Here is an 18,597-nt window from a genome sequence, read left to right as displayed (position 1 = left end):
GTGCAACTGTAAGGGTAAAATGCTCTCAACCCTTACATTAAGTAAGAGTTTTAGTCCATATATATCTTTAATAAGAAAACAGATAAAAATCTTGTGGATGAGTGCTTTCCATGCATTCTGTTTTAGGGCTCAGAACAGTGCCAGAAACATTGTAGGCATGTGCTGAATAAATGAATGATTTGCACTTATTAGTCTTAACTTGTGGGTATGGAATCTTTATATAACAGCTATAGTATTTTTATATCCTCTTTATTGTAAACATGTACATTGGCATAAAAAGCTACATGAACTCTTGTAAAGTGTTTAAGTATGTTTATATTTTATTCATTACAACAGTATCTCTATTTGAAAACAGACAGTACTTAAGGGTGGTGAAAACCCAGTTTTCTCTAGGGCTCCCGGCAATGCTTGGGGTGGACCTAGGTCCATGCACCCTTGCGCTGCCTGGGAGATGTCCACAGACCAAAGAAAGGGAATCTCCACCAACCAGTACAGTCACCAAACTGAAATGAAAGTGCTGGTCCAGGAGATAGTATTGTCTTTCATTCTCATGCGAGATGAAGTTTTAGAGCCACCTTACTAGGATAAATCCCAGGTCAGCAAATTACTGGAGCAGGCTGCTCCGAGCTTGATCATCAGTACTAACTAGATAAGAACTTCAGGACAATGCAGACAAAGAGTGATGTGAAAGAACTCTGTAAAACACATTTCTATTAGTTGAGATTCTAGGTAGATAGATCTATCCTATATAATAAAGATATAATACGCAAATGGTCATTACGCGGTGAAGTGTAACAACTGGATCACGGATCAGAGAGAGGGTGGGGCAACGAGCTCTAAGGAGGTGGTGGAGAGCTACAGGAGGAGGCAGGGCAGCAAGCTATGGGGGAGGGAGAGCTACAGGAGGGCGGGGCAGTGGGCGGAGAGCTTCTGGAGCACAGCAGCGAGCTACTGGCACACAGATTCATAGGCAGGGCTTCTAGTATTAATATAATTTTTCCGCCGAGACCGGTTTGGCTCAGTGGTAGAGCGTCGGCCTGCGGACTGAAAGGTCCTGGGTTCGATTCCAGTCAAGGGCAGTACCGTGGTTGCGGGCACATCCCCAGTAGGGGGTGTGCAAGAGGCAGCTAATTGATGATTCTCTCTCATCGATGTTTCTAACTCTCTATCCCTCTCTCCTCCTCTCTGTGAAAAATCAATAAAATATATTTAAAATATATATATATATATATATATATATATATATATATATATATATATATATAATTTTTCCCAAAACCCCGAGGGTTTATTGATATGAAAGTTATTTTGACAATAAAAATTCAAAAACACTGAACCAATACATGTGAGAAGCCCAACAAGAAATGTTCTGATCTCATTTGCTTTATTACTTATCAATATCTTTTATTTTTTTGTTCTATAGGTTTTTTTATTTTTTTAATCAATATCTTTTAAAGAATGAAATGATTTCTACTAACCAGCCATATGCAGTTCAGTTAACATGTAAAAATATGGTGTTCATACAGCCCTTCTTATTTTTCTTGCTCACCCCAAAACTTCCCCTGACTGTAGGTCATTTATCCCCATTTTCTATAGTAACAGACTATTTTTTTTCCATTGTGCCAATATTTAAATTATTTCAAGATGTTATTTACATCTCATTCATATTCAATCAGTTAATTTCTTTGCTTTCTCTGGCTGATTGCAATTGCAGTTGGCAGAATTCAGTGATATATCCCCAAGGCCACTTCTCACCAGAGAGTATACAACCATTACGATGCAAGTGCGAATGATTTCATCAGCCTTACTGTGCCTCCTTCAATTCGAAAATCCTTTACTTAGAAAACGACCTCCATACGGTTACAATCATCCAGGGCAGATGGCTGCTGCCTTGAAGTTTCAGCATCGAAGGGAAACTTCCCTCGATTCTCCTCCTCAGAGAACAGGTCACCTACCTTTCAACCTTGATAAAAGTAAATCCCCTTAGAGGGGAATTTATATTTTGATTTGAATTATAGCATTTGTAAGTTTTCTTAGCCTTCCATGGGGCTTCTCGTGCCTGGAGGGGAAGAACTGTGTCATAACTTATATTGTTAAGGAACCACAAGCCAAAGAGAAAAACCATGCTTTCTCGGAGCCACAACCATCTGGGCTCACTGGCTCTGTCACTGACTTGCTTAGTGGCCCCAATCAAGTCACTCGTACTTTCTGATCCTCAGTTGTTTCATTCAAAACAAGACCATGACCTCTACACTTCGAAGATTTGTGAGGACCAAATGAGATAATAATAAAGAACTTAACATAAGTAAGTTTTCAATAACTTTTAGCATAAATATTAAGTCTAAAGTTTCCCTTTCATGCTGGAGGCCTGGGGTGGGGAGCAGTGGCAGGCAATAAGGGGCCAATGGGAGCAAAAAAGGGGACATATATAATACTTTCAACAATAAAGATTTAAGAAAAATAATGAAGTTGCCCTTTCATTATCGTTCTCTTCTACATTATAAGCACTACCTCAGAAGTAATAGTTTGATTTTCGAAACTAAGACATGGCAATGTGCAAAGACATTCCAGAAAATCATACAAGGCAGAAAGCAGAGCATTTATTATTTTTCTGCTCCCTCATTTGACCACCAGGGACCAGTGTTTAACACTGCTTGACACCATTCTTGAAAAAGTCATAAAAGGTACAGACAAGAGGAGGCAAGACCCCTAACGCCAGGACAAACCTATTCTGGATAACTTCAGCCAGTACCGTGACAATTACATGTAGCCTCCGGTTCTAGCAGTAGGTGAAGATCAGAGATGGTCAAAATCTTCCTCCAGAATCTCTTAGAAGGACACCAGATCATCTAAGTTCAACCCCAGCAGTTTTTCATTGGAGGACAGCATTACTTTGGGTTGGCGCCGGGGGACATGGTCGGCTTGCATTGAGTAGCCATGTTATATAGAACATGAGGGTCTTGAAAGGCATAGCTCATCTCCCTGTGGTAAGAGGTGCTCACATTTGAGATGCACGGTGGGAACAGCACAATCACATCCCCAGAGTCACACTCTCTCGGGGACATTATTATACTCAAGGAGTGCAATCATGGGTGGAGCCACCTAAGATTTAAATTATTGTATTATTTTTCTCCCCACCTCCCCATCCTGTTTTATATTTTTAACCAGCCCATAAAATTGAATTCACATATACTGCATGTGAAATGGAAGCACAGTACAATCACTGTTGCCATAAATTACAATTCTAGGATTCTACCATTTATAATATCATCTTATTTTTGTTTTAGTATGAGTTCAATTTTTTAATCTTATTGGGGTGACATTGGTTAATATGATTATTTAGGTTTCAAGTGTACATTTCTATACCACATGATCTGTACACTACATTGTATGCCAACCACCCAAAGTCAAATCATCTTCCTTTATCATATACCACTTTACCCTTTATTAACCCCTACCCTCCTTCTCTCTGGTAACCACCATACTGTTGTTTAAGTCTATGAGTTTTGGGCTGTTTTTTTGTGTTTGTTCATTAGTTGCTTTCAGTTTTATACCTCACATATGAGTGAAATCATATGGTTCTTCACTTTTTCTGTCTGACAAACAATCCAAATTTAAAAAAAAAAAAAAAAAAAATGGGCAGAGGACCTGAACAGACACTTACCCCAAGATGAAATGCAAACAGCCACTGGACATATGAAAAGATGTTCAACTTCACTAGGAAAATGCAAATCACAGCTATAATTAAATACATGTTAGAATGACTATTATCAATAAGAAAAATTGGAGAGGTTGTGGAAAAATGGAACCCTCATTCATCTTCCTTTTAAAAATAAGATTTTTAAAAATTTCTCATCTACCTTTATTACTTTGATTTATTTCAACCAAAAAACCTGCATCCTGCTTCAGAGGTTCTGCTATGCCTCTTTATATCACTCTATTGTCTACGGAGAAAAATGACTAAGATTTAAAAATCCAACCAAAGGACATTATTTGTATTATGATATATCCACATGTAGTATAAGAAAGAAATACCTAAAACACTTCAGGGCAGGAAAAGAATAGACTTTCTTCCTGAAGCAACATATTAAAGAATTATATTGTCAAAGCTTCCACCAGCATTTTGTATTGCTACAGATATCAGTTCTACTTAGAGGATTCTCCTAAGGTGAAAGACCCATGGTGAACACCATTTTTTTAAACACTGAAGTGCCAGGGCATAACCTGAAAGGAAATAATTTGGACAAGTTGGCTAAGTTTTCCTGAACAATAAACTATGAGGAATTTAGCATTTATCTTAGAGAGGCAGCTGTGGATAATGGATGCGAGGGGCCCTGGCAGTGGGAGAAGCAAGGACACGAGCCATGAGCCTAGACAGAGAAAGGATTGAAGGGGTAGAAATGTATCTTATTATAGTCTAAGGAGAAAACAATTCCTTAGAGTAGGAAGAGCCAAGACACTTAGGGAGAGCAACATCTATGATTACATTTTCAGTTCATTCTAATAATGTTCCAATTTCAATTTTCTCACACACCAAAAATGCTTCTTACATGCCACACACTTATTCACACACTAATTTTTATTAGTTTTAACATTCACTGTTCAACTTTCTCTTCTATAGATTTTCAGATGTATAGTATTCACATGTAAATAGTTATGAGGTATAAAAAAAGCAAAGAATGTAAATAATTAGTTTTGACATGAACTCTAAACTATCAATGCCACAGTTCTGAAGCTAAAATTCACATAAAATGTAACGGGTGGCTCATCTTATATATGTTACTGGGTGGAAGGTTGCTGCTTCTAGGTCCCCTCATCGAACAGGGCAAGGAAATATATGTGCGTGCAGGTCCTAATCTATGCACATACACATATCTACAAATATTTCTCTATACAATCATGAATATCCATATTAACTAATCGCAAGTGCATACTGATGTCTACAACTCTAATTTATTAGCGCATGAATCATCCTGGCCTCCACTCCCCGCTTATCTGTAAACTCCCGCTCCAAGAGTGAGAAACCTGGCACCTACTATCCATACTCCCCTCACTTAATCGCTCATTTCCAGGACACATTTATAGTGGTATCCAAATCGTTAACCTGTTACCCTGTAGGAAACAACTTTATCATCTCAGAAGACAGTGCTTATGTAGTTTCTTTTGCCTTCAGTCTTACAGACTCTACTGGTTTCCAAATCTTCATTCCCACCCCCTACTGTAAGGTATTGCACACATGTTTAGTAGTTAGATTCATTTGTCACATTCTGCATTCCAACAGAGGGTTCTCCAACTTCTTAATTTTTTAAAAATCTTTATTGTTGAAAGTATTACATAGGTCCTCCCCCACCCCATTAACCTCTTCTAGCCCATTCCTGTGCCCCCCCCCCACCCAACCCTCATCACCCCATTGTCTGTGTTCTTAATTTTTTTTTATTTGCACACATTGGAGTTTACTCTGTGTCCATATGTTCTATGGGTTTTGAAAAATGCAGTGCGGTATATCCACCATCACAGTATCATAGAGAATACTTCCATCACCCTAAACAAAAAGACCACAATGATAGGGATCTGTAGATAAGACACAGAGGTCAACTGAAAGAGTTCCCATGGCCAAACTCTAGAACACTCTGGAAAAGTACTAGGGCAAGATTATTACCCAAAGTATAAAGTAAATATCCATGAATCCATACTGACATAGTAACTGAATAAATGAATAAGTGGGGGGAATGCAAATCTTCCATACAGAATAATTCTAAGTAGATATTTAATCCACAAGGAAGTATAAAGATAACTTCCTACTCGTGAAATATGAGTTGCACGTCATCACTTCCTTCCAAAGCGTTCGGTATGGAGAGAGTGGTGGGAAAGAGTAATTTTACCATGAAGAAACCTGACAAACCCTACCTGTGCCAGGTGATCGAGGTCATCATTCACAGTGATAAGTAATGTTGACGGTATAGACTACTGATATGACGTAATGAAAATGGTGCTTTACCTCTGTGAACTTCCTCCCAGACCTCAGTTTAACGATGAAAAAATATCAGAAAAATACCAATTGAGAGACATTCTACAAAATACCTGCCCAGGATCAGTTTAAGCTATCTTCTGAAATGGAGGATACTTACGGTATATGCTGTTTAATAAATAAAGCAGGACACAAAGTTCTACTGTTTACATGATCATAACTATATCAACAATAGATGCCTAGGAAAAAAATGCTGGTAGGAAATATACCAACATTTAAGAGTAGCTCCTTGGGAGTGGGAACATTATAGGGATGTTTTTCTTTTTTTCTACTCATTCTAAAATTTCTGATTTTTCTACTATGATTTTAAAAAACAATAATTTTTCAGCAAAAGCTATTTAGCAAGATGTTATATTTAAAATCTTCTCTGGCATTTATGCCAAGCCCACTGTGTGCCAGCCAAACCTGGAACAGCAGACACGGCACTGCTTCATGCCCAGAGCCTCAAGGTACGGGGACGGCCCAAGCAAAACAGATGATGCCAAACAACACCACCTCCCCTAGTCTCTCCCTAACTGCCTTCCATCATCCCCCCACCAGGAGAGTTACAACATGCTCACATAGTTCTTGTTTGAGTAAGTCAGTTTCCCCGAATCCTTTCTTTTTCCCCCATCCAACAGTCATACAATATACAATTTTAGCCAAGTAAGTTTCAAATAATCTTTAGTCCAATGCAGCCGTGGCTGATAAATTATTGCAAGAAAATCAGCTTTGATATGCGTGTCACCAAATCTGGCTGTCACACACGACCTACTCACACTCTGGAATATCACTTGCTGAGAGAGCAGGGGTGTCAGTGTACCAGGAGCTTCTGCAATTCACCTGAGATACCCGCGCTCTTGTGCCACAGTCCTCGGCACGAACTCAACCATGACGTGGACATCTGAATTCTAACCATGGTTTTAATGTTTCAGATTCAACCCTTTAAAAGTAGAGTTTGCAAAGAGCAGCTAATCAAGCTGTTTACAGCTAATGCATCTGTTTGCATTTGGGAATCCAATAGGGCAGCCAAAGCTCGGCCATCTTACTGTGTTCCCACAGGCAGTCTACCTGTTCCTGCCAGATGTTCACTTCCCTTCTCCTGGGCACAGCATTTGCTGCTGCCCACTATTGAGCCTCTAGTGTTTAATCATTTTGAGCCCCCCATACTTCTACACTTCTGTCAGGGACTAACTGGACCCTTCCTCCTTCCTTCTTAATTTCTGTATCGATCCATTTCACCTACTTCTCTTTTTCCATTTCCCCCAAATGCTCTGCCCTCTCCTCCCATTCCACCTGCCAAGAATGTGAAAGAACCACTGGACATCCCACTCTCCACTGCAATGGAATCAGGTCCCAGCCCTCTTTTTTGAGCAAAACACCAGGCCCTTCCAGCATCCACAGGGAGCGGGCCGTCACTGCTGGCTCACCATGAACGGAATCCTACCATCACTTCTCGATGAGGTGGCTGAGGGCACTGGCTCAGGAGAGTTTGCTAACTGCTGTCTACCCCAGACGTTAACCCTCCGATCAACATGCTCGGTGGACACTAATGGCCAATATGATTCCTGATGCTTTGATGAGTTAACAACAATACAAAGTCAACCCTCAGAGCCATAAATTAAAGTTTAAAAGTCAATTCCTCAGTCACACTAGTTACTCATCACACATTCTAGAAACAGATGTGGCTGTTGGCGACCGTGTTGAAGAGTGCAGACTCAGAACATGTCCATCGTCACAGAGTTCTATCACAGCAGCGCTGATGTAGTCTATGAGATCACACTAAACTCACATCATTTTCAATCGTACAAGCCGGCAAAGACATACCTCGGCCCCACATGTATCAGCCCTTCCCTAGAGACTGAGCAGAACACACGCTCGTATGAAACAGCAAAACAGGCTGGCAATGGCCTTGAGGAAAAGCGGTTTTCAGCTGCAGACGCCAGCTTGGCATCTGACTATTGCTCACTGCTGGCTGTCCCCCCTTCTCTGAGTCAGAAGGTTCTTTAAAAATCTATTATCATTTTCTTTGCATAAAGTCAGGCAACTTTCTTTAATCCAAAAAAAGTTTAAGTTAACAAAAAGCAAATGTAAGCATGAGGAACAATCATTCACAACCCTTTCATACATCACCAGGCTAATGTCACACATGGATCTCTCTCCAATCCTTCCCACAATCCTCCTCGGACACAATGATGTTACTAACAAAACACCCGGATTAGGTCAGGCTACCACAATGTCCTGAACACGTGTCTTCTTAGCCCAGCAAGTATGCCCGTTTGAGAACAAAGTGATTCTTCAAAACCTAAAATTAAAATAACCCTGGTATTTCATACTTTCACCAGCCAACACTCCTCCCCACCAGCAATGTGCTTTGGTAAACATTCTCCGGAGCTAACATTCCTGGGAGTGTGATGCACTGGCTGGGTGGATGTGACGTCCTGTATGCATGAGCGAGGGCCACGCTCCCGGGGTTAGTGGCCACAGCAGCCACCCCGACGGACATGCTGGCTTTCATCTCTCATCTTCCCCCTTCGAGAAGTCAATTATTCCTCTTACCTTATATAGCAGAAATATTAAAGGCGTGTGGGTTGCTGGGGATGGTCTAAGTGTCTGTTCCAATTTCAGGAGCTACACAGGCAAGGAGATCCAGCACACCACTGCTGGCTCGTGGCCAAGCTACCAGCAGCACAGCCAACCACCCCTGAGGGTGCTTCCTCCTCGCCCGGCTTCATTCTTCATGATTTCCCAACTGTTGTAACTGCTTTGTCGAGTAGCTGCCCATAACGCCCCATTGGCCTCCAAGGAGCACCCCGACCACTAGGCTCTGCAGGACCACCCTGGGCATCGTCTTGGTTTTCCCGATTTCACATCAGCCTGAGCATTGCACCACCACCGCCGCCTCATCCCTGCAACTCCTAAACTGCCTGGCCCTTGTGCTTTCCAGGTATGTGAACTGCCTCAGCTGTGCTGAGCCTGAAGACACCACCTAGGAAAGCTAGTGCTTATCTGCTTTCCACTTCGCACAGAGGCCTTCAAAGACCATCCAGGTGGCCAGCCGAGGCCTCTGCCGAGCCTACATATGTCCTCGAACCCAACAGGTTCACCAGGCTGTAACTCAAAAGAGGACGCTGGGCCTGGATTAGTCCTGAAAAATTAGAAAATGTCTAGGGAAGAGCTTTGCGGAGGAGCCCTCAGGGCATTATGAACTAGTGGGCATGTGAGCAGATGAGACTTTCCAGGCCCACAGGAAGAACGACTTTCACCTTGCCCAGGGGCCTCCCAGGGCCTTTGAAAGAGGCCAGGGGTAAGACCCTATGAGCTCAGCTCCAAGGGACCACACTAGGTAGCAAAATGAAATAGTGGTCAGCGTGGGGACTCCAGGGCCAGGAGGAAGGAAGTTTTCAGTCCCAATTCCACGAGGCACTCTCCACGAGGGGAGTCAGTCACTTTAGGGCTGTGCCTAACAAGGTAACAGAGGACAAGTCCCCAGCCCCAGCTGACTCAGAGCAAAACAGCTCAGGAAAAGCCTTCATTGCTTTGTTTTGATTGTTTTGCTTTTCACATTATAAATGGAGACTCAACCTCTGAGGTCACTGCACCACTAATGCTGCAAAGAAAATGTATCTGAGTGGGTTTCAAGAAACAGACAAGGTTCTCAGGAAGGAAGACACTCTTTTTAAAACATAGTTCCTTCTTGTCTCTATACACCTGGGACTGTGAGTGCAAGGGGAAGCAATATTTTGGAACCTACCCAAATCGGGACTGTCCTGGTCTTCACGCTCACTCAGTTGAACCACCTGGCTTTTCATGCCCTGGAAGAGATAAAATCAGGTGTGTGTTTTTAATGCCATATTAATGTTTCTTTGTCTTTGTAAACTAGAAAAACAACCTTAGAGAACACCAGTAAAGACACGTTGCATGTACACTAAACAGAAAACTAGTCTTGTCCTTAACTGATAGTGTTTAAGAGCTAAAAATACGAGACGGACCTGTCCCAAGCTGAAACCTGCCTGCAAGCCCTCCATAGTTCCTTTTGCTCCAAGAATCTCTCCCAGGATTACTCTAGCAGATGCACTACCGGCACACAGCTGGGTATCGAAGTACAAGTTTGTTTTGGGAAAAGGTATTATGTCATCTTGCATATTCTACTAGAAAGATAGCGAGGTATAGTCATAAACAGTAGAGATGGAAAATTCGATAAAGAAAACTGAATTTCAAGTTATTCTGAATGTAGCGTGGGGCACAGCCTTGAGTGTTTATTGTATGTTGGTTTTTTTTCTTGGGGGTTGTAAACAAATTACTACCAATAGATCTTCACTTCTAATTCAACTTTGGGGAGCAGCACCGAGAAAAAAAGGGGGGAGGGGCAGGGAGTCATTACCTTTCCATCCTCCTGTTCAGGTGATGATCTGCTGGACACCAAATTCTTAACTTCTGCAAAAGGAATAATTCTCATCAGGATCTGCTGAGGAAAGCCTTTAGTTTTCTTTTTAGAAAGAAAGAAAGAAAGAAAGAAAGAAAGAAAGAAAGAAAGGAAGGAAGGAAGGAAGGAAGGAAGGAAGGAAGGAAGGAAGGAAGGAAGAAAGGAGAAACTATATAAAAAATATAAATGAACTGCCCAGGAACTGTCTGCATGAAACCAGGTTTTTAGATTAAGCTTTTTAAAAATCAACTGTCCGCAGAGCAGAGGATCTCACAACCTTACTGGCCACACTCTGGGATTATTTGTGTGGCCCAAGATGTAAACAAGTCCAGGAGTTCTCACAGGAAATCCTGAAGGTCATTAAGGAAATCAATGCCCTTGATCCAGGAGGAAGGCTGCTCACTAACGAAAGGCTCTTCAAAATAGCACAGATTCTAACGCCAAGACTTATACCCACCTGAGGAAGTCCCGTACATCTACTTCCTCAAAGACCAGAGATTTCATGTTTCAAAAGAGCACCGTCCATTCTAGATGCGGCCTTCCCTGGGGCACGGGGGACGTGGAGGCCAGCACAGCCCTTAGGCTCAGCCTCAGACGGCGGCAGGCTCGGCACTGACAAGCCGAGGGCATGCCGGTGTCCCCGCTCTGAATAAAGGCTTTCCTGGAAATATCGGTGGTCAGGATGTTCTAGGATGCTCGGGAACGTTCACTTAGGGGGTATTTTTCTCTGTGCCTTGACTGATTGGTTCTCTCCCTAAACTCAGTTGCCAGTAAACAAGGGCCACTGTTGCTCAATAACCACCGACAGCCGGTTTGGGCCCAGGGGAAATAAAAGGGCAGATGGCTAAGAATCTTTGCTCTGAATTTGTATTAATATACAACATTGTGGGCCCCAAGGCCCTACTCTGGGCCCCTCAGCTCCCCTGCCCCCATGGCCCTGCTTGGAGCTCATTCTGGAGAAACGCCACTGCTTTTCCCAGCAGGCCCATTAAGTAGGCTCTGCCACGCTTATTCATGTCAGTCACCGCGGGCCTCAGACCTCCAAGTGGGCTTTTCCGAGCTCTTCTCACTGCCTGGCAACATGTTGTGAGTTCTCTACCGTGTGTCTGCTTAGAAAAGTATAAGGGATTCGTTTACACCTCGAGGCAAGGATGAAGCAGAGCAGACAACTTTCTCACTGGCATGTGGGGTTTTTAACCATCGACATCACAAAAACTTTGAATTTGCTTTTTGTCAATCAAGTTGTAAGATATTAACACTCCACAACAGTGTACTGTTCTTTAATGCATAGTACACATCAGCTCTACGAGGAAAAATGAAAAAGCAAGAGCCTCAATGTTTTGTGGTCATGCCATCTGACTTCAGTAGGGAATAAAGACAAAGCAGCAGTTGACACACAGCCCAGGCAGCTTTTGTTTGCCAGGCATCCTGCCTACCTTTAAATGCACACTCCATACAGGCCTCTAGGTGGCAGCAGAGTAACATTGGCAAGGCAACATGGACAGCAATATGTGTGTCAACAGGGTCAACTTCACACTTCAAAAGCCTGCTGTGTAAGGGCCTATGTCCAAAGCGTTTCATCCCACTGGACAGATGCAGAAAGCTGTTGTGAAGCACCCACTATGTTGTTTACCACATTACAGTAGCATAGTTGGGTTTGTTTGTTTGTTTGTTTGTTTTTGAGACATGTATACACAAACCTTAAAAATTAGGCAAGTGGGAAAGATATCACCAATGCATTAAAAATTAAGGGGAGGGTAACCAGAACCAACATTTCAACAGACATATCTGCACAGATATCAAGAGTCACACACGTTTTTATTTTGTCCTTGACAGACTTCCTTTAAAGCCATTTCAGACCATATGCTCTTAAATTATGATGATTCTGCACTTCTAAAGAATTCTATACCAACACTAGTGATTCAGAAGAACAGTGCACATTTTATTTAAGATTGCTAATAAAGAAGGCTATGTCATCTGGTAGTTCAGCATGCAACAAAAAAGAATGTGTTCACCCTGGTAGACTGTTCACACCCAGGCTCCTCAAAAAACTAGGTTTTGTTCATAGCCAGCCTATACTTTTTTCCTTGTAGTCTAATGTAATTTTATTTAATTTTTTTTAAACTATATTAAAATAGACAAGTCTTTGTAAAATTTGTATTCCATCATTTAAAAGATAAGTTGCAAAGTTGTAAAACCTTTATCCTAAAATAATTAAGGTATTTGTGACAGTGTAAATCCAGGATAATAATGTTCCATTAATTAATCTAGGTCTGTACAGACTGCATCTTAGCGCTTTCAAAGAACTTGGCACTCATTCTACTGGGGTTTAATTAAATTGCTCCAGGAGAGTTTCTGCTAAATTACTCAGATCCTTTTACACTCACCCACTGTACCACCAACTGCACTGTGCAATCAAACCACTCATTGCTATAGCAACCTTCAGCAGATAATGATATCAGTAACTCCAAGCTATTCTGTTTTAAAGACCTATTAATCTTGCTTTCCAGGCCCACCCAGAAGTCAGAATTACCCCCTCTACTCGTAAATCAGACTTATCAACTTCATAAACATACCTTTTTATTGCCAAACTGCAATGGGACAAGAAATGATCTCTAATAATCGTGTTTACCAGTGACACTGCACCAGCAAACAGGGTTTTCAAAACAGGGTTCAGTAGCGGAAAGATTTATATCAGTGTCTTAAGAAACAGATTAGCCTAATAGATCTGAACTTCATGCACAAGCCTGTCTCCTTTTGAAAAATGGGGCCAGCCAGGCTAGACTTAAGCAAAGAAAAAGCTTACATTGAAAATTTAGAATGTACGGTATTCTCCTTTAACTACCATTTGCTGTGCCATCTGACTCCTCCCCGAGGAAGGAGGCAAGAAGAATCATGATCAGAGCCAGCCAGACAACTACTGTTGTTTCATCGCTACCCTCAGGTTCAACTGTCCACGGTCAAGTGCACAACTGGATTAGGTTTGCAAGGCAGCATCAAAGCGAAACTGGAAACAAGGGCCTTGCTCTCAGCTTGCTCTACTGGCCCCATAAATGCCCACAGGAACCCTTAGGGTAGTTCATAGTCTCTCACTGAGTCCTTTTCTCCCAATAGACCATGAATCCCTGAAATTGATTTGGGCCCAAAACCCATATCCCCAGGGCCAAGCAGATTGCAGGGCACACTACAGAGACTGAATAAGTGCTTCCCTCCTCCACCTGGATCTGGTGGCCCAAAGCAGCCAATGAGATGTAGTAGGTCGTTAGGTAACCTGGGGTGAGCCAGGGAAAAGAAGGTTGCTTGTTTTTTGAGTTATTCCTTCAAACACTTCCAATACTAGCACTATTCTGATACAACTCCAAACTGGATCAGACCCATGAGTGCTTTTCCCCTTTCTTCCTCCCATCCCTCCACCTCTGTCAGACCCAGTCTACACTTTCCTCTTGTTATGCACTTGTGTTTCACTTATAACGACTTCTCATCCACGCGTCACTTTAATGTTTTAGCCTAGTGTGCATGGCCTAGTCACAACTGCCAGAGATTCAAAGTGATGAAGGGAACAAATGTGAGAAACTATCCTCCACTATTAATTCAGAAGCTACTACAACACCTTGACCTTCTCTTTCAGTATCCCAATTATACGGGGGTTTTATCCCCTAAAAGTGAGAATACTGATAAGAATAAGCATGGACTGGGAAAAACACTGAGGCGTTTATCTATAGAAATATTTACGTGAGCCCTGTCAGTCCACAGCCCTCAACATTCCATGTCAACAAGCGAACCAGGCCCCCGCTGCCTGAGCATCTGCAGCTGGGGAGAGCGTGTCCAGGTGAGAGAAGAAATTCTTGCTCCTCAGCAACTCAAAAACATGTTCCTTTACAATACCATTTTCATATTTGTACTCTGCGTTCTTTCAGAAAGAATTTAAGCCATCTTTTTTGAAATACAGTTTTTAAAAACAATTTGTGACACTTTTGAGCAAAAAAAAAAAAACCCACAACCTAAGAAACTTTGAAAGGAACTATGAAAAAGTAATCAATAAAATCACTGTTAATGTTTTAGTATATACTCCTCTCCAGGCATATATGTTGTCACAGCTTTATTGAGATATAATTAAATACCATATTATTCACCCACATAAAGGCTATAATTCAGTGATATTTGATATATTCAAAGTTGTGCAATCATCGTTACAATCAATTCTGGAACATTTTCATCACCCCAACTTGAAACCCGGTACCTATTATCACTCACTACCCATTTATCCTCAAGCTCCCCACTCTCACCCAATCTTGGGCACCCAGTAGTCTATGTTCCATCCTGAGGGGTTTGGCTATTATGGATATTTTATGTAAATGGAATCACACAATATGCAGCCTTTTGTAAGTGGCCTCTTTCCTGTAGCATCAAGTTTTCAAGGTTCATTCATGTTGCGATGTATCAGTACTTTGTTCCTTTTTCTTAAATTTATCTTTATTATTGAAAGTATTACAGATGCCCCCTTTTTCCCCCCAATGACCTCTCTACCCCGTACCCACCCCTCCCAGGCCTTCACCATGTCTGTGTCCATGGGCTAGGCATATATGTTTCCCAGTTAGTCTCTCTCCACCCACCCCTTACCTTCCCTTTGAAATTCATCAGTCTGTTCCATGCTTCTAAGTCTCTGGATCTATTTTGTTCATTAGAGTCCACATACGAGTGAGATTATGTGACACTTTTCTTTCACTTCGTTCCTTTTTATCATTAAATACTATTCTGTTTTATGGATATACCTCTGAGTCCACCCTAGCCATGTGGTCTAGCTTGAACTCATAATGATCAGGAGTTGACAAGTTGTCAGAGATAGGTCAAGGTGCTCCATCTTTATGTTCTCATTTAAGTCTTGCTATGAAGGAAGTATTAACTGACACTCCCACGCCACCATTTTCCACAAAAGAAACCACAACGAGGTCACCTTCATAAGCTCTGAAGGGAGCCTGTGGCAGAGCTGAAGTTGTTATCAGTCCGCCTGCTGCTAGTGTGTGTCATCAAGACATGTCTGTGCCTGTGAATCCCAACTCTCCCATCCTCAGAGCTTTGTGACACAGGCCAGCCCTGTGGGGACCGCTCATTCAAGGCGATGATTTTAACTCTGCCCTTTCCATCACACAAATGCTGGCGAGAACCCTAGGCCGGCAGTCCAAAGGCTAAATAGGTCAATGTTCTGTTCTAGAAGGGTGGTGGGTATTCTACAGCACAATGAGTTCTGACTGCCTGGGCAAGCTGTGTGCCCTCAGACAAGTAATGTGACCTCTCTGTGCTACACCTCCTCATGTATAAAATAGGGGAAACTGGCTCCTGGCCCACAGAGATATTCCTCTCTATATTGGAATGTGTGTTCTATGTTCAGCTCATAGCTAAAGCCCCTGCACATAGAGCAGTGCCTGACACACAACAGATGCTTGAGTGAAATTAAATGGCAGCCAACTCCTTGAGATCACGGTTTTCCCTCTTTGCGTTTTGGTTACTGTTACATCACCAGTGCTTAGAACACTGCCTGGCACATGTGGGCACTCAGTGAATGTTTATTGAATGGACAAGTAAAGGAGCCTACAGGACTCCCATGTGTCTGCCAGTCTGTGCCTTACATCTGGGTCCATGGCCTCGCCCACTTTCCACAGGGGATCACGAGGAGGAAATCCCACCGAGCCTGCCTACAGCTGCTGCCTCAGCCCTGAAGGAAGGACCTCACCTTCTCTCCTTTGTGCCTGGAACTAATATTCCAACCCTAACCCTCTGGTTGTGTGTGTGTGTGTGTGTGTGTGTGTGTGTGTGTTGTTTGTTGTTGTTGTTGCTGTTGTTGTTAATGAGAATGTGGAAGATAGTTAATGGGGAGAAGCCAACAAAGTGTGAAACTAATGACACAAAGGCTAAAACAGCAAATCACACAAGGAGTTTTTTAAACTACAAAAGAATAAGAAAGGAAATGGATTTACAGATGGTCATTGGTATTGCAATGGTTCTCTTTGTTTTAAGGCCCCTTAGACTCCAGGCATGATAGCTTCCCAAACAACACGAAAAGTGTGTGGCGAGGCATGGGGGGGTCTGGAACTCAGCATGACCATGAGTCGTCAGTCCCTTGCCCCGGTCCCAGTCAGTGTGAGTATCACTATACAAATGGATGGAGAGAACCCACGTGACAGTGAAAAAAGGAGGAAATAAGGTCTAGAAAGGACAGGATCAGTACAGGTAAGGAAGCAACATTCCTAAACTACCTTCCCCAGACCACTTCCATGAGATACTGAGAACTGTGAAAAGGAGATTCTTTCATGACCAATTTAGAGAACTGCTAGGTTAAACAGGATTACACCACCTTCTTGACGACAAGACTTACTAGAACCTACAAAACATTAAATGTATTCTCAATCTCCAACACAGGATTCATATACAGAATTTTTTACCTATCTGGTCAAAGAATCCTTATTTTTCAGAACATCTTCCAAGATTGGTGTTCTGTATAATGCTCTTTGGGAATCCTAGTGTAGGATAGTAAAACACAAAATAAGGACCAAAAAAAATGCAAGGGACAAAACAGAGTCAATTGGAAGATTAATAAATACTAATAAATTTAGTGTTAATAATAATTAGCTTATTCATCCCAGCATATTAAAATGAGATGACCTTTGGGCCATTTAATTCATTTGGAATAGCTTCCCATCATTCTGGAAGTACAGTTACAATCATGAAATTATGGAACATAATTGGTTCAGAGACAATAATAAAACCATGTATCACACTAACAGGAATAGAGCAGTAAATTTCTAGGCTAGTTATTATAGTCTTTTCATTAATGGTAGCTACAAGCTTAGAGCATCCCTCTCTATCCACTGTGGCAGGAGAAACAGAAAAACATAAGCTATTAAGAATATTTTAGCCCTGACTGGTTTGGCTCAGTGGATAGAGGGTCAGCCTACGGACTGAAAGGTCCCAGGTTCGATGCCAGTCAAGGGCATGTACCTTGGTTGCAGGCACATCCCTGGTAGGGGGTGTGCAGGAGGCAGCTGATCAATGTTTCTAATTCTCTATCCCTCTCCCTTCCTCTCTGTAAAAAAAATCAATAAAATATTTTTTAAAATGTATATTTTAGTAGATGTCAAAGGGAAAGTTTGCTTCTGAAGTTTAAAGGTGGTAAAAAGCAAGCTCTTATGCTCAGAATGTTTTATTCTTCCAGTTGAATCACTTCCAGGGTTATGAATGGACAAAAAAACTAATTGAATATTTTCACTTTAGTTGAATACTGCCCTCTGCTGGGATGTGCATACAGTTTCTAATGTCCAACAAGCATATACAGATAAAAGCATTGTCTAAAGAGTCTATAAAGTGCACACATTGTTTGAAGTCAGAGAACTTGAGTACCTGTCCAAATTACTTTTCTTTTCGGTTGAGTGACTGCAGTCCAGCTAGGGATATATTAACAGCCAGGTGTGTATTAACTTGTCCATTCCCTAAGCCCATCGAACTCAACCTAAAACAGTATATTTTTGTCATGATGCTGCTTCCTGTAAGGCCCATCCACCCAGGAATTGCTTTTTTCCCTCACTGTGACACCCTTCAGGACAGAACGCACCTGTCCCCACATCTTCAAACTCATTATACTGCTATGATGCTGACCTTCTTCTGCATTACTTTCAGCAGCTCTCTGGCCTCTCTGATCCATCTATACTCTCACAGTGACCTTTCTAAAATAATAATCTAATCTTGGTTCCTTCAAACAACTTCCCTGTCAGGGTAGATTTCCAGTTATTTGCCTTTACAAGTCCTGCTGACCTGCCTCTATCCCAAGCCTGTATTCCTGGCATATCTCTCTCTCTCTCTCTCTCTCTCTCTCTCTCACACACACACACACACACACACACACACACACACACCATACCCCAGGACTTCAAAACGACCTGCACCTGCCCCCTCTCCCCCAAATGCATCATGCATAAACTGGCTCAGGACTCTGTATTGCATATATTTCTCTGGTCTAGATTCCCTTCCCTCTATTAGATCACAGCTCCAGGGCCACCTCCTCCAGGAAGCTTTCCATCACACTCCTCAGAGTTCTCCTAGTGCTGGAGCCACTTTACTCCTGTAGCACTTATCATAATGTGCTGGGACAGCTTGTTTTCCTGCCCCAATC

The 18,597-nt window shown here is 42.1% G+C and overlaps 1 protein-coding gene across 3 annotated transcripts in view; it reads right to left on the bottom strand.

Annotated features, from left to right (window-relative positions):
* Positions 1-18,597, bottom strand: part of ARHGEF28 (Rho guanine nucleotide exchange factor 28) — a 240,885-nt gene that overhangs the window by 111,840 nt on the left and 110,448 nt on the right. For all 3 annotated transcript variants that reach the window (XM_084880890.1, XM_084880888.1, XM_084880889.1), the window contains 2 exons: positions 10,392-10,444; positions 9,762-9,822 (listed from right to left, as the gene is read on the bottom strand). In XM_084880890.1, the coding sequence (XP_084737016.1) occupies positions 9,762-9,822; positions 10,392-10,444 (114 nt within the window). The remainder of the gene's footprint in view (positions 1-9,761; positions 9,823-10,391; positions 10,445-18,597) is intronic.

The sequence above is a fragment of the Pipistrellus hanaki genome, assembly GCF_964339955.1.
Source record: "Pipistrellus hanaki genome assembly, chromosome: 4".
NCBI classification, from domain to species: Eukaryota; Metazoa; Chordata; class Mammalia; order Chiroptera; family Vespertilionidae; genus Pipistrellus; species Pipistrellus hanaki.
The sequence above is the reverse complement of the archived record's forward strand: the minus strand, read 5'-3'. Positions and strand labels throughout refer to the sequence as shown.